The sequence below is a fragment of the Polyodon spathula genome, unplaced genomic scaffold (assembly GCF_017654505.1).
Source record: "Polyodon spathula isolate WHYD16114869_AA unplaced genomic scaffold, ASM1765450v1 scaffolds_766, whole genome shotgun sequence".
NCBI lineage: Eukaryota > Metazoa > Chordata > Actinopteri > Acipenseriformes > Polyodontidae > Polyodon > Polyodon spathula.
The window spans coordinates 236,360-251,229 of NW_024472254.1; the positions used below are offsets into that span (position 1 = coordinate 236,360).

The 14,870-nt window shown below is 45.1% G+C and overlaps 2 protein-coding genes across 7 annotated transcripts in view; one reads left to right on the top strand and one right to left on the bottom strand.

Moving 5' to 3' along the window:
- synrg (synergin, gamma) overlaps window positions 1–7,366 on the top strand; it is a 34,636-nt gene extending 27,270 nt beyond the window's left edge. For all 5 annotated transcript variants that reach the window (XM_041241357.1, XM_041241354.1, XM_041241356.1 and 2 more), the window contains one exon: window positions 869–7,366. In XM_041241357.1, the coding sequence (XP_041097291.1) occupies window positions 869–1,000 (132 nt within the window). In that variant the 3' untranslated portion in view covers window positions 1,001–7,366. The remainder of the gene's footprint in view (window positions 1–868) is intronic.
- dusp14 (dual specificity phosphatase 14) lies at window positions 5,902–13,370 on the bottom strand. 2 transcript variants are annotated; one of them, XM_041241360.1, is made up of 2 exons: window positions 13,198–13,370; window positions 5,902–8,269 (listed from the first exon to the last, which is right to left on the bottom strand). In XM_041241360.1, the coding sequence occupies exon 2, from the start codon at window positions 8,100–8,102 to the stop codon at window positions 7,470–7,472; it is 633 nt and encodes a 210-aa protein (XP_041097294.1). In that variant the 5' UTR covers window positions 8,103–8,269; window positions 13,198–13,370; the 3' UTR covers window positions 5,902–7,469. The 2 variants fall into 2 exon arrangements, with proteins under 2 accessions (XP_041097294.1, XP_041097293.1); XM_041241359.1 differs by having other exon boundaries at window positions 13,010–13,366.
- Between the last annotated feature and the right edge of the window lie 1,500 nt (window positions 13,371–14,870).

Here is a 14,870-nt window from a genome sequence, read left to right on the forward strand (position 1 = left end):
TCTTTCTCTTGTGCGTTCTCTCCATTGTCCTTCCCTCGCGATGAGATGCAAACCTTGGCAGATTATTTCTCAGATCAGAAGCAATAAGAGGAACGAATGGAGTAGTTCAAGGATGTGGGTGAAGAGCAATTCTGCTCCCCCATCCACATAACCGACCCCCCTCAGCCTTAAAACAAGAATGGCATGATCCCTGGACTCCCACAGTCCCACATTCTTCCCTGTTCAGAATATAAAGAATTCACAGCCTGCCCACTGAAGTACTGGCAACGAGAGCTCTGTATGGAGTGATTCATTCTGCTTACCATTTTTTTGTATTTTAATTTTTTTTTTCTCCCTCTGTGTAGGAGATCATGATTCATGGCTCATTTACATTATACATGCATGATGCATGCTTGCACTTTCGAAAAGTTATCTATCTAGAACCAACCTATCTAGAACAGGACCAAAAAAAAATACTGGTCCTTCCTCTGAGGTTCAACGCGCTCCTGAGTGTGTCGATCACATCCCAGCACGGGTGACGAGTCTCCCCTGTTTCCTAAATTGATGCTCAAAGACCCTGTAGAAGAGGGATTAACCCAAAATCTGGCAACTGGAGCAATCTGTGTGCTGTCAGTGGTGCTGTGAAGTGCAGGAATAAACATTTCTGTCAGCAGCACCAGGATGATTAAGCCAATAGGTTTCTGGGTAAGATTTGGGGTTTGCAGGTTTAATGTTTGACGGTTTCTAGTGCAGTGCGGATGATTCTTTCTCTTAAATTTAAAACATTTATGTGACCTTGACAAGGTGGATTAGACCTGAATTCACCCCGGTAAAGGAATTTGAAACACATTTCTAAATGATTTGTAACATATTCCCCCCCCCCCCCCAGGCTTTCAGCTCGGAAACGGACAGCTTCAAGTTGATGTACGGGGGTCACCAGTATCACGCCAGCTGTGCCAATTTCTGGATTAACTGCGTGGAGCCCAAACCGCCAGGCCTCATCTTGCCTGACCTGCTCTGAGCTGCTGCCATGGCGACCAACAGAGCTGCTAGGCAGAGGCCTGTGGAGAGTCAAATCACAAGGCTGTGGACGTGAAGTCTCCAGCGCTCGCTCAGACCAACTGCTCTCCATTAACCACCCAGAGCTTGTGTTTGAGGACTTCATTACAGAAGCTGGGAATTGGAGCTCCTTATTCCTTTTCTGTTGTCATCTCACCTCCTCTCATCGACTGCCTAGGCCAGTGTCCTCGAGTGTTTTTGTTGAGCTGAAGAACTCCTTTTATTAGGTGTACATGAGAACAGGACAACGTGTTTTTTTCCATACGTTTCTACTCGACCCCAGACTCGGACCTAGGAGTCCCATGAGGTTCCAGCGTGATTTCCGAGGGCTTATGTTAACATACCAGGATTGAAAGGGTTAAAGTACAGGTTTATCCAATGCCACAAAAGCAGAGCTTGAACACAGTAGTAGATTGTAATGAGTTTTATTCCCCTACCGACTGAAGGATGGAAATATGACTCCCATTGCATAGCAGTTTGATCCATTCCCTGGTTTCGCTGTGAGCTTAATCAGATACCACCTGAGCTTGTTACCTGTACATACTGTGGCTAATCAAGCTTCTAGTAAAACCTGGAGTGGGTGAAACTGCTGTGCAATAGGAGTCGGGTGCCAGATTCAGATTCACCCACCGGCACACCTCAAAGGACCACTGCCCTTGAAACGAGAGTGTCAGATTTTTATCATTTATTTTTGTTGTTGAAGTAAATGGCGAAATCATTCTACTCTCATTTGATTGGTGTTTACAGTGTAATACGGTCTTGGAAGGGAAGTGACTTAATTGACTTTTGGTAAATATTGGATAAAAGACAGGAATGTAAAAGCATCCGAGTTGCTTTTCAGTAGGTGTGTTTAAGCAGCTGTAACACAGTGAGGTATTGTTAACTTAATTTATTGTGGCGCTTAAGCTGATACCAAATCTAAGCCCTACAAACCACAAAACCAATTTAAAAAAAAAAGGCTTATTATAATTATAATTTACAGGAGTGATTTATCAAAGAGTATTTGTTGTTGCTGAGTTGTGTTGATTGATTGATCGTTATGTGAAATCTTCTTCTGCGTTGCTATAATTCCACACTTTCATTTTTCCTGATTTAAGATCTGGCGCTCTCTAAATGCAGTGCCGTATTTATTTATTCCTTGTGTGTGAAAACTGTGAACTGGAGTAGAACAAGGGGCATTCAGTTGTAATGTTTAGACTGTTCTCAGAAGAGAAGTAGTTTCTGTGTGTGTGTGTGTAATGTGATTCTGTGTGGAGGGCTCCTGTTACCAGCAATCTTCTTGGTGCATTCTGTATTTATACACTGAACTGTGTTGCTTTTACAAAGTCTTTCTCCTGCCCTGAAGTTCAAACTTTGCTGTCATTTAACATTGTCCCAGTTGCATTCATATCTGTGGGGGTTTTGGGGTACCTGCACAGCCCTAATTGTCAAAGCTTTCATCCCTGATACTGCACACAAACCTATAGCCCTTATTTGTGTACTGTATGCCTAGTTTCTGTACATCCCCATGTACTCATATCTACTGCTCTGTCAGTGTGCACTGTTCCACATGTCTGATCAGCAGGGTTGGGAAATCCTAATAAAGCGGTTTTGGAACGAAAGCCTTGGAAGTCTCTGACATTGCTTTGTGACGGAGTTTGCAGGTCCAGTTACTCATGTAATCAACCTACTCTTGCATGAACACGTGCGAGTTATTGCTGTTAAGATGCATGGTGATGTAGCGCTTTTCATGCGCAATTTTATAAAGTATGTAGCAACACAAGACCTTGTGATGACAGTAACAGGGCTGCCGCTATGCTCTCAGCAGTACAGTGCAGCTCTGAGTGTATGTGCTGTCTTGTAGTTCATTGAAGCGGTTTCTTGGCCAGGGTTTTGTAGCTGTATCGGTGCTGTAGTTTAGATTCAGGCTGATGCGACAAACCATGACTGACTTTTTCTTGAATTGGAAAACTCTGTGTAGGGGTTCATGATACGTTTCTCATTTTGCATGATTTGTCGGAGAATGTCTTTTAATGCCACAAAGAGGAAGTGCTATGCAGATGCAGGCTGGTGCTTTTGAAAAGTTACCTATGTAGAACAGACAGGATCAAAAGAAAATACTGGTCCTCCCTGAGGTTCAACGCACTTGATCCCAGATTTACCTGCTGCAGAACACTCCAGCTGGTCTCTGTGCTACTAATCTGCAGCCTCTGTCCCCTGCGTGTGTCGATCACATCCCAGCACGGGCGATGAATCTCCCGTTTCCTAAATTGATGCTCAAAAAGACCTCGCAGAAGAGCGTATTTTAATTATCAGCTATGAAATCCATCTGGGATCCTAGTGAGGAGTGACAGGAAGGAGCAGTATTGTGAGGTCTGAATTGCCACTTGAAAGATTTTAACTGTGTCTCCATTCCTAACGCATTTTTATTTCCTGAAAGGAATTGGTAAACGCAGGGTATGCTTTATTTTTTCTGTCTCTTTCAGTAGTCGGGTTTGTGGGACGAGGGATTTCTCTGGGTTTGTCTAGCTCTGCTCTCCCTCCGGGAGTTTTGCTGCTTTTTAATTTACCAGATTTTTTTGTATTAACTTCATTACAAAGCGATGAGAATGTGGGTCTCTTCTCTGTTGGACTGCTTGATCCCAACAGACTTCTAAGAATACATTTCGAGCACATTGTCTTCTTTGTAAAACCAATTAACCCTGATTGCTGTGTTCTGTCACCTAAGGGTAGCGGAGTGTACTCACTGTCTTTGGAAACTCAATCTAACTCTGTATCAGTGCATGCATGGGACATTATCTACAGGGTAGTCCAGCTTGTGAGTTGGAGCTGCTGTGGCAGTGACCTGTATAAGTTTACCCCTCTGCTAACCGTTCAGTAACATCTAATAAACTGCGCCCAGATGTTTAATAATCTGCACGCGTACTACATTCTCACAGCTGCTTATTAATGAGTCGTTCCCCGTCGAAGGTGAGGTCCTGTTTGTTGTCGTGTGGCCAGCAGCATTTATCTGGAGCCCCCCGTGCTTGGCTCCGTGTCGTGTAATTTATAAAGGTAAGGAAACATCCCAAGCCGCAGCAGCGAGTCGAGATCTCTTTATCTGCAGCTTCAGGGTGGGTAGCCGGGGGTTAAGGCTGTGTGTTTGTTTATTTCTAATTTGGATTTATTTTTATACTCCCTTGGATAAGTTTCCTGAGTGAGAAATTAAGGCGGCTCGTTAATTCAGCCCTGAACGGTTGTTTATTTATAAGGAATCGCTCAGCAAGTGAACCCGGCACAAGGTTGCCTCTCGGGGGCAATGCGTTCGTTTAACGAGTGTTTGAGTTTGTAACGAGTGCTCCGTGGTGATTTCATTATATCCACTAGCACAGGGGGTTTAACATTGGAGCACAGAATCTATAGCCCAGGGTGCTCTTTATTAGACTGTGACCCAAGCCTCACCTGTGAGCTTATCTTGTAGTGTAGTAGCACGAATATATTTCTTATTCAGGAATAATAATCTGGTTAAAAGTATCCTGCCACCGTGGCAGATTTACAATTTAGAGCTGAATCGTGTTCGTGGATTCTTGTATTTCATGCCACGAAACGGTATGGATTATGGAAAACAAGAAACTCCAATTAAAGACATCTGCTGCTTTATCTAAACTAGATGGCTACACTGCATGTGTGTCTATAAATTTATACACAGTTACAAATGTATGAATAGTTTCTCAAGCTTTTTTCCCACAGGCACAAAGTTTAAAAAAAAAAAAAAAAAAAAAAAAAGCTGTGACTCAGTCCGACCTCCTGTTGCTTCTAACTAACTGGTTGCTGTATGAATCATTTTTAAATGCATTTATAAAAAAAGTATTAATCCATGATTTACCTTTTAACTGTTGAATTTGGAGCAGTTGTGGTGCTTCGGTACAGTAATATGGACAGACAGACGGCTCCTATCATTCCCCAGATTGATACCCCATGACAGCTTGTTCTGGGAGCCTCCTGATGAAGATTTTATATAACATGCGCACACATATTTATAGGTCTCTCTGGGGGTGGAGCTGTATATGTCCCAACTGCCTTTTGGGAAGCATTAGATGTTTGCTGTGTCACGACTGCCTGCTGCTTCTGTTTATAGAGGCTGTGCAGCTGCTCTACCGGCTGCATAGCCTGATGCCTGATATCCACTTGATTGCGGTGACTCTCTGCTGCATCACTGTTAATATTCATCGCTAAGATCCCTGCTGCCCTTGGTGACGGTTACCAAGGTAACTGTCCTTTTCATTCGCTGTCGACAGGTTTGTAATACACTGCGTCTTCTCCTGTTTTCGTTGCATATCGCTCCAGATGGTCGTCTTGGTTTCTAGTTTAACGTCTTTTTATAATGCAGAGGCATTTCATTTAACTCTCTACTTTCCCCAGTTCCCCTGCGCTCCGAGTAGAACTAGTTAAGCTTTTAAATGTACTTTCTGATCCATACCTGACCCAGAGAGTAGACGTTAACACTGTGCATTGGAACATCCCCAGTCTCTGTACACATTTAAATGGATGCCTGTACGGCACATCACCCATACACTGTAGCTGTTGTAGAAGACTGTTTGTACAAACGGCAAAGCCTAACACAACTGTACGTGCACAAACAGAGAAACAAATATATATATAAATAATGTGTGTGGTGTCTGACCAACTGTTTATACCTTGACTATTCAACTCTGAGCAAATTAAAACAGGAGACCACTTTTAGACAGAAGTGATAATCTTTATTTGTATAGTTATTCATTTAATAATCTATTAACTTTTATTTAATGATTTATTTTTGTATTCGTGCTTTACGTGTTTCATATGTTAATCTAGCACCTAAACTTTATCAATGAAGTAAAGACAAAACCACCAGGAACATGTAGATGAGGTTTCTTATTTTTTATTGGTGATTTCTCAGGCTGAAGATTGAATCCGAGGCAGTCCAGAACAATGGATCCAACATCTCTCTGGTTTTCAGACAGGCTTTGAAACGTACCCCCCCCCTCCCCCATCGTTCAGCAATGCAAAGCTAAAGGCTCGAAGGTTTCACTTGTCTCTTCTGCTTTGCAGTAAAAGTGACCTCGGATTGTTTGTGCTCTTTGTCTCGTTCCACAGCACGTGCTTAATAACCCTAGGTGACAAAACCCCTCGATTTCAGCAACTCTGTTCAACTGCTTGAAAATTCCCCTTCCTTTGCTTTATCACGGCAGCCTTGGTGAAGTAATCGTGGTCGTTCTGCGCAAGTACGGAGTGCTTGCACCCTAAACAGCGTTTTCATCTTCTGCTCCATCAATCACGTGTTTGTTTTAAGTACGTTTAGGAAACGCATGTTAATTTTCTTAACCGTTCTGGTATTCTGTGCACTCAAACTCCACAAAACGCTATGAAAGTTGAGAGAATCTATAAAGTATTTTAAAGGCTGAAGAGTCTGTGCACCAAACTGTTTCCCCGCGGGGCAGGGGTTCACCTCGCGGAGAGCGTGTGTTGAGATGGTAGCGCATTGAACTGGACATGGCACATATAAAAAAAAAAAAAACACTTAGCTCATATGTTCACCCATATGGCTAATCTATTAAGGACACTTTGCCTACAAGATAAATGCTAGCTTAACCCCAAACTAAACATCCCTGCTGAACTCTTAAACTCCTCTTGTGTTTCATACACAGCAGTTGAACTGATATCACCTTAGCCCAATAGACAGGCTGCCCACAGAATTGCAGGGGTCTGGTAGCAGATTGACCCCCCCCCCCCGGTAAAGCATCGAAATCGGATTACAGAAAAGATCCTCTAATGGCGCACAGATACATCATTACCACCTCCAGCTGGTTTTGACACACACAGTACGACAATTATTAATCTGCAAAGTTTGCAGCCACTCCCCTCTGCTCCTGTTCTGTACAGACAGGCGCGCTGGCTGCAGTGGTTTGGGTTCCCAGGACCAGGCTAGCTTAGGACTGAGAGACACTTGGGGTGTCAGGATTGTGGAGTACAGAGCTGAAGGATTTAGGGGAGCAGGGAACTCTGCTCCATGCTTGCCCCAGGATGTTCAACAATTAAAAAAAAAAATAATAATAATAAAATAATCCAAAATGAATAAATAAATGAAATATTTCCGTGTTCCATTTTGCTTGTAGAATCCTTGCGGTGTGCATTAGAGACTATAACCTCTTGTGACCTCAACGATTTTCTTTTCTTTTGGATTTGCCTTTTGGACGATTTGAGAAATAAATAAACCCAGGAATTTCAGGAAACAGTAATAACCAATGGGGGGGAAAAAACATACCCAGGGCCACAAGAGGCTGTTACAGCTTTTAGTTTGGTTTCTGAAACCAAACTCTTGAGGGGGGGGGGGGGGGGGACAAAAAAAAGGAACCACTGCTCTTCACGCTCCAGTAGGCCTGGAAAGCGTCGAAGGGAGAACTCCACTCTACCCTGTCCCCCTCTCCCCTCCTCTAAATGCCCCAGTAGGGGGGCAGGTTCCTGCGGCCCCTCTCGCAGACGTCGGGAACGACCCCGTAGGGAGTCGCCACCATTCTGACGCTGCTCCTGCCGAACAATTTGCGCTCATACTCGATGAGCTGCTTCCAGAAGCCGGCGTTGGGGCGGATGACGGGCCGGCGCGACTTCACCCAGGCGTGGGCTTCGGCCAGCGACATGCGGTGGTATTTCATGAGGTACGCCAGGCACAGCGTGGCGGAGCGGCTCACCCCGGCGGCACAGTGCACCAGCACGGCCCCCCGCTTGCGCCCCACGCTGTGGATCTTGTCGGCCACGCTGTCGAAGTACAGGGAGATGGGGGAGTGGGGCACGTCGGCCAGGGGCACCTTCACGTACTCCACGTGGGGCCAGTTGAAGTTGGGCAGCTCGATGGTGGCGTTCACCACGCAGGTGATGCCCTTGGACAGCAGGAGGCTGCGGTTGGAGGCCACGTTGCCCCGGCTCAGGAAGAGGGAGGGGGTGATCTGCGCGATCCCCCCCAGCACACTGGTCTCGTGCACCAGCCTGGGCAATGACGTGGGCACCACTGAGCTCCGGTGCGGTTGCTGCTGGTGCTGGTGGAAGTAGCTTTGACTCCGGGAAGTCATTGAGAGACAGAGAGTGAGAGTGGGAGTGAGATTGGGGGAGACGGAGGTCGTCCTGCTTCAGCACGCTGCAGCCATCATCTTCCAGCGGGAGGAATGGTTCTCTTCCAAGGTAAGCCGGTTCTTTTGGATGGTGTGAAGGGATTACGTCCTCACCAACATTACTGATCCTGAATGAAAAGAGGAAACAAAAATGTTTAGAGGTGTTTAAAAGAAGGACTCGTAGGAGTGCTTTCGGCTTTGATAGGAGCAGCTTTTGGATTGAAGCCCTCTTCCAATCAAGGTATGCACAGTGTCAACAGGTTTTTAAACAGTGAGAAATCGATAGGTTGAAAGAATGATCACCTTTTATTAAGAGCTGCGGATGGAACTCGTTTAAAATAGTTTGAAGCAATAAAAGGATTTCTTCACAGGATTGCAATGTAAATTACAAGTGTGCCTCTAACACCATATATTTGCATTTGACAAGTAAAAATAAAATCCTCTGACCTTAGTCCAGTTTTTAAAAAAAAAAAAAGAGAGAGAATTAGTAGACCTTGGAAGTTCAGACCGGGCTGTCGCACCCGAGGAAATCGAAGAGCCTGAATCTGATGGAAGCGCGCACGCGTTCCTCCACCATCATGTGATCAATCCTATGCTGGGCATGACTACACTGCTGGCTAGACTTGCAAAGCTTATGATCAAGTTAGCGCTGTTGTTGTTGTTAATAATATGACGTCAACGTCAACGAGTCGGTCCTGATGAAATATAACACAGTTAATAAAGCCAAAATAACTCTCTCATCAGTGCTGGAATCTAAACCAGCGGTGGCCAGCCATCTTTGCCAGCCCAGGTCTTTGTTCCAGCTCTATTCTAATTCCTTTTAATTGAACCAGTTAAACTTCCATCCAGACCCTCAAGTAGTTAATGATCTCATTTTACTTGTTAAACCTGGAGTGGAATAGCCCTCCAGGACCGGGATTGGACAGCCCTGATCTAAACGGCAGCAGACCAACATGCTGCCTCTCAATAACCCTTGTTACATCCCTCCTTTTAGTGCATTTCATATATGAAGCCCAGAATCTCAGCTATGAGGTTACTGTGATCTGAGTTTCTTGGTTCTGTATTGCAATCTGTATGAAACCGGTGCAGCGCTATACTGCAGAGGCTGCAGAAGTCCGTTCAGTTACTGTTCGGGGCTTGATCATGGGTTTGAAGTGAACTGCAAACCCTCTAGCGAAGCAAAAGGTATCCATTCATTCTAAAGTGCTGAGCTGCCACTGCAGCGGATCTAGACCGCTATTTATACAGGCGTGCAGGACAGTGAGGCTCTGCGTTTTGGCATAAGCTTGTATTGTAAGCAATCCCACGCTGCTCATTCCTCAGGGAGCGGACCTCGAGCTGTCAGCAGCGCTCCTGAATGGATGTGCCGGGGAGAATGCCTGTAACATATTCCCTGAGTCAGGCTTTCATCTGCTTAACTCTGATGTGCTCAGAGGATTCGGTCATTGATCTACTCCATTGCAGTCCCGGGCTGAGCAAACAAACGAGTAATAACACGCAGGCAACGTAGGAACACCCCCGCGTTCCATTATTATACAGGGGTGGAGATCAGACTCTCATTGCAACCAGTGCAGGTTTTACAGTGTACACACACCTGAGATTTAATTAGAAAAAAAGTGAAAAAGCACAGGTGTCCCTAATTCAACCCTGTCAATCCCTGTCACTGTGTGCACAAACACATTATTACAGATGTTGTTCCTGGCACAGGGGAATGTGTGTAGCTGCACAGGATCAGTCTTGGTGGTTGTTTTATCTGCTCTCTCAGCACACACTGCAGGGGCCTGTGGTACAGGAACAGAAGCGTGATGTACTCGTCCTCATCAGAAGCAGACGAGTACCCCAGGGGTACAGTGGTTCAGCAGCAAACGCCAGCTACCACATTCCTCGTTTCCATGGAGAGGATGTGCTGCGCAGCATCAGCTTCAGTCCAGTAATACCCTCCAGTGCCTGTGCTGCCTGTCTGCCCTGCTGGGATCCCTTGCTTATCATTCCCATCCTTTCAGCCACACATTAATCCTGTTTAACCTGCAGGGTGGCCCCCTTTTTATTCGTATTTTGAATGCATTAAAAAACACCAATGAAAGAGATAGAAGCATCTGCGATGTTCTCAAAGTTTCAGAGCGACAGGTTCTATATCCTCCACATGCTGGCGCTGGTTTTGGTCTCAAGCTTTTAACGGTGGCAGGATTGCTGGACAGTGGATGGGCTGGAGAGCCGCTGGGAAGCAGGAAAGCTGAGAGCTCCAGAACTCATTTCACGTGGGAGCCCCCGTTCCACCCTAATGCTTTAACCAGGCTCTTAACCGAGCTGCGAGTCCAATAGCCGCTCAGCAAGTGTAGCTGCTGAGCCACGCCCCCATGTATCTCTTACTTCATAAGAACAGAAGAATGGTTACAAACGAGAGGAGGCCATGAGGCCCATCTTGCTGGTTTGGTTGTTAGTAGCTTATTGATCCCAGAATCTCATCAAGCAGCTTCTTGAAGGATCCCAGGGTGTCAGCTTCAACAGCATTACAGGGGAGACCTTTTACTGATTCATACTGAGTGCTTTTAGGAGTTGCGTGCAGAATGGACACGTTGTTTTAGTAATGCAGTGTTTGGTTTTGTGCGAGCTCTCCTGCCCCTGTTCATGTTTACACTGCAGCAGCGCAGCAGTCTGGTTCTTGTCTGAATGCGGTAATACAGGAATCCCCCTTGTGTGACACGCTGACACCCTCCACGCCTGGACCTGCATGCTGGCAGCAGCTGCATCACCTCGAAAAAAACCAAATTCGCTGCTGCTGAACTCGACAAGCACTCAAACAAATCAGCTTTTGCCCACAAATACAAAACTTTAAGAGAAATGTTGTGCCTCGAAAAAACAGACCTACAACAGACCGCAGCACATTCAAATCATCCCGTGATTGTTAATGAGGTCTGTACTCGTAGCGCTGAAGTGTAACCTATTGCTAAGAATCATGCGTGTCAATATTGGAATATTGTGTTGTAGAATAATGGCTTGAGACGGGCTGTAAAACTGTTATTATTCAAGGACTAAGCTGTTGTCTTTTTTAAATGTGTGATCCTATTTTGCTTTCAGTGTATTTGTTTGCTTGGTTGTCACATCATTCTTAAGATTAATACATTTGATGCAGCCCCCACATGGACAGAATCTGTGCAGAAACCTGCTTTCCTAGCGACTTTCACCAGAGGCTGAGGAGAAGCGGCTCATGAATAATTAACTAAAGTGGGTGTGGCTATATCCACCTGTTGATCTGCACAGTCAGGACATTCCGGATTTCACCGTGCCCTGAGGAAATGCTCTCCCATAGTGTTCTGAATACGTTGCCATTAGCAATTAGCCTAGCAATCCGATGCCTGTAACAAAGTTGAACACAGCTTGGGGGATCGGTTCTCAAGGATACAGTTTCAAAGAGCCTTGACGGTTTTGTTCACAGGGGAAAGGAGGTGAAGTCTAGAGTTCACTGCTGTATTCGCAGGTAACCCAGCGTGTTCTTCACTCTCGGCTGTGCTTTTTGAATTTAATAAGAATCAAAGCTGGCAGCTGATTTTCCTAATTACAGAATTCTAAAAAATCACTGGACTAAAACTCACATCCATTTTTATAAAAGAAAGCTCTGTATGTGAATAAAGTGCATTACCATAAAAATAAATAATAATCCAATCTGATCTGTACTGTGCCATTTAATTAGGCACACCATGGGTTCCCTGGCTCTAGCATGCCAGATTCTCCCTGTCAGCTCCAATGTAAAATGCTATTAATGAGCGCAGGCCATTCAAACACTGCAGAAAGTGACACAAGCTTTCCTGGTAGATTCCTCCAGTTAAATGTAGAGTGGAGCAAGCACCTGCTCTTCAGGACTCCCTGCACACGCGTTCATATTAAACATGTAAGAAAGACAATACACATGCATGGTACTGTGCTGAGGTTTCTTGCTATTAAAACAGATGATAATGTTAATATTGTCTTAAGCTACTGTTCTTTGATGCTAAAAAAAGTGAATCGTTTGAATGCTGGCTAGGAGAGCTGTCCACCCTTCACAGATTGGAAGCATCTAATGCTGTGTGGATTACAGCAGGAGAGGCTCTACCAGACCCATCCAGGACACTGAAATGCCTTCGTGAACACATTCTGAGTTGTAAAGCGTTGGGGTTGTCCACTTCTCTATTTTGAGTTGGTTACCCCGCATCCCTAACACTAGACTGGTGTAACAAAGAAGCGGGTTTGCATCGCACGCCTTCTTAATGCAGGAGAACACCACGCAGAGTGAAGATCTGTTTGCAGAGCGGGTGGGTGGGGCTCTGTTGCAAATTAAACTGTTTGACCAGGAACGCAGCAACACTGAAAGTTAACAGCGGAGAAAGTTCAAACACGGCAATGGATTTCCACTCCCAGCTAACCTGCCGCCCGTTCCGTGGAGTCCTTCTCTTGTGACGTCTATTAACGTCACTGCCAGCCTCGCGTCGTGTTTTTTAGCCAGGGTTACACAAGATGAAAGTATAGGAAGGCAACAGTGTATCAATGCATTACAAGCATTGTAATACTAATAAAACTGCTTCGGGTTAGAATAATAATGTGCATGAAATCCACTGTGCAATAACGAAACCAATTATTATTAACTTTGTGTATATATATATATATATATATATATATATATATATATATATATATATATATATATATATATATATATATATATATATTGCAGTATGGGAGAAAGTCCTAACTGTGAGTATTTCAACGCATTCCTACTTTACAGTAACAGTGATGCGCGTATACGTGTGCATCAATTATTATTTAAATTATTAATATATCTGTCGGACGCTAACTACAGTATCTCAGACTACATGCGTACAGAATGCTCTTACCTTATAGAAGTGGGTGTTTGCGAAGTCTGCACCGGCTGCTGGCGTGCGATAAACAGTAATGTAAAAACACTTTTCCTGCCGAAAGCTACTTGCAGATTCTCGATTTCAAAGTCGGCTATTATTTGTTTATGTTTTTTTTTTAAAAAAAAAACACACAAACCCGAGCAAACTGCCGCGGACTTGCTAACCTTCTAGAAGAATGCAGGCGATGCTGGAGCCGAATCAGAGTCCGCAAGCCGAGCTCAGGTCTGTGCGGGGAATGAGCGCAGAGTGAGGCGACTGTACTTGTCTTTGCAGAAGCACCGCCCCTCCTCAGCAACACTGGGCAAAGCTAACACGACAACGCTGCAAAGACACAATTCTGCACGGTACCGAGGAGCCCAGCACAAACACAGACGACCTGAGTGATGCAATCACAAATCCGGGTCGGGCGAGCGGCAGTTAAGCGTGCAGAGTTTTTAAAACATTTTTTGTTTTTTTAATAATTGCTGAAAGCCCAGATCTTGCTTGCATTCACATACCTTATCAAGTCAAATAATTGCATAGCGATACCAAGACAGCTTACTGTTTGAAATATGACGCGCTTCTAATTCCAAATTCCGAGCTTCACTTGTTCAGTGCAAGCCTAAGGAGAACGAGAAAGGTTTTTCCCTGTACCAGCAACAACAGCTGTGTTCTTTTTCCCCCGTGTGTCTCGGAGAGAACGCCCCCAGGTGATGTGCTTGGTTGTAAATATCTACCTGCTGCGCCACCTCGACACTAAGCAGTAACACTGCTATTGCATTCACGGATAAAGCATTGAAAGCATTCCAATTACTCGACATGGGGGGGGGGGGGGGCAGCATCGGTAAAGAACTACAGGTCAAACGACTCTGCAGCCCAGCTTTCAAAACTGCCTGACAGGGGCAGCTGTATTTTCAGAGACTTGGTTCATTGACCTTATATTCAGTGAGATAGGCAGGTCTTCCATGGAAGTGAGGTGGCACAGCGGGCTACTTCACTGGCATGCTGTGCTGTTTCTGCTTGGTGGACTGGGTTCAAATCTGTCTCATCCCTGCCTTTGTTTTCAAATTAGTTAATTGACGTTGTCTATAATGTGAAGCAGCACGTTCCTTCCAGGAACTGGTGGTGCAGAGGGCTAATCCCATGGCCTTCTCTTCCTGAAGATCATTGTTCCTGAGGGTTAGTAACAATGTTGGTTGTAAGTCATGGTGTAGAACAGGTATAGTGTGTGTGAGGGAGATTATTGGTTAAATACTTTTTCTTGGGCTGTCTGTGTTTCTGCTCACATGGGTCAAGACTCCAAGCTTTGTGTGGGCTGAGCTGCAGAATTGTGAATGCCGTCGGGATAAAACTTGTCTTTGTCGGGAGTGAAGAGAGCAAAGGAGCCGCCGAGAATAGCACAGACTGGAGGCGTTGAGTAACACAGTGAAATGTAAAGGCACCCAGGGAAAACTGCTCGAGTCTTTAACAGCCTGCAGCGTGAACGAGCTTCCCTCGTCAGAGCTGTAACGAAATGGTAAGGAGGGAAGCGGCAGTTTTAACACCAGGGTGTTGACTCATTGCAGTGAGGGGCCCCGCTGTGATTAAAGCAGGGAGGTCTCGCTCATCATATGCTCAAGGATCTGAAGCGTTCACTGTCATTATGGGAAACAGCTACATTAGTAACTGCTGCTGTGCCCAATCACCAATCAGTTCCTGCACAGTGCTGCTGTTTTGAGATCCACATTATACATCAATCAACAGGGGGGGCTGTTCCTGCAGTAATTTCACTGTATGTGTTGCATATCTAATGCTGTGTACGTCACATTTCTGAAACAGATTTAAACAGGTGTTGGATTTCTAACAATGCCTGCTGCAG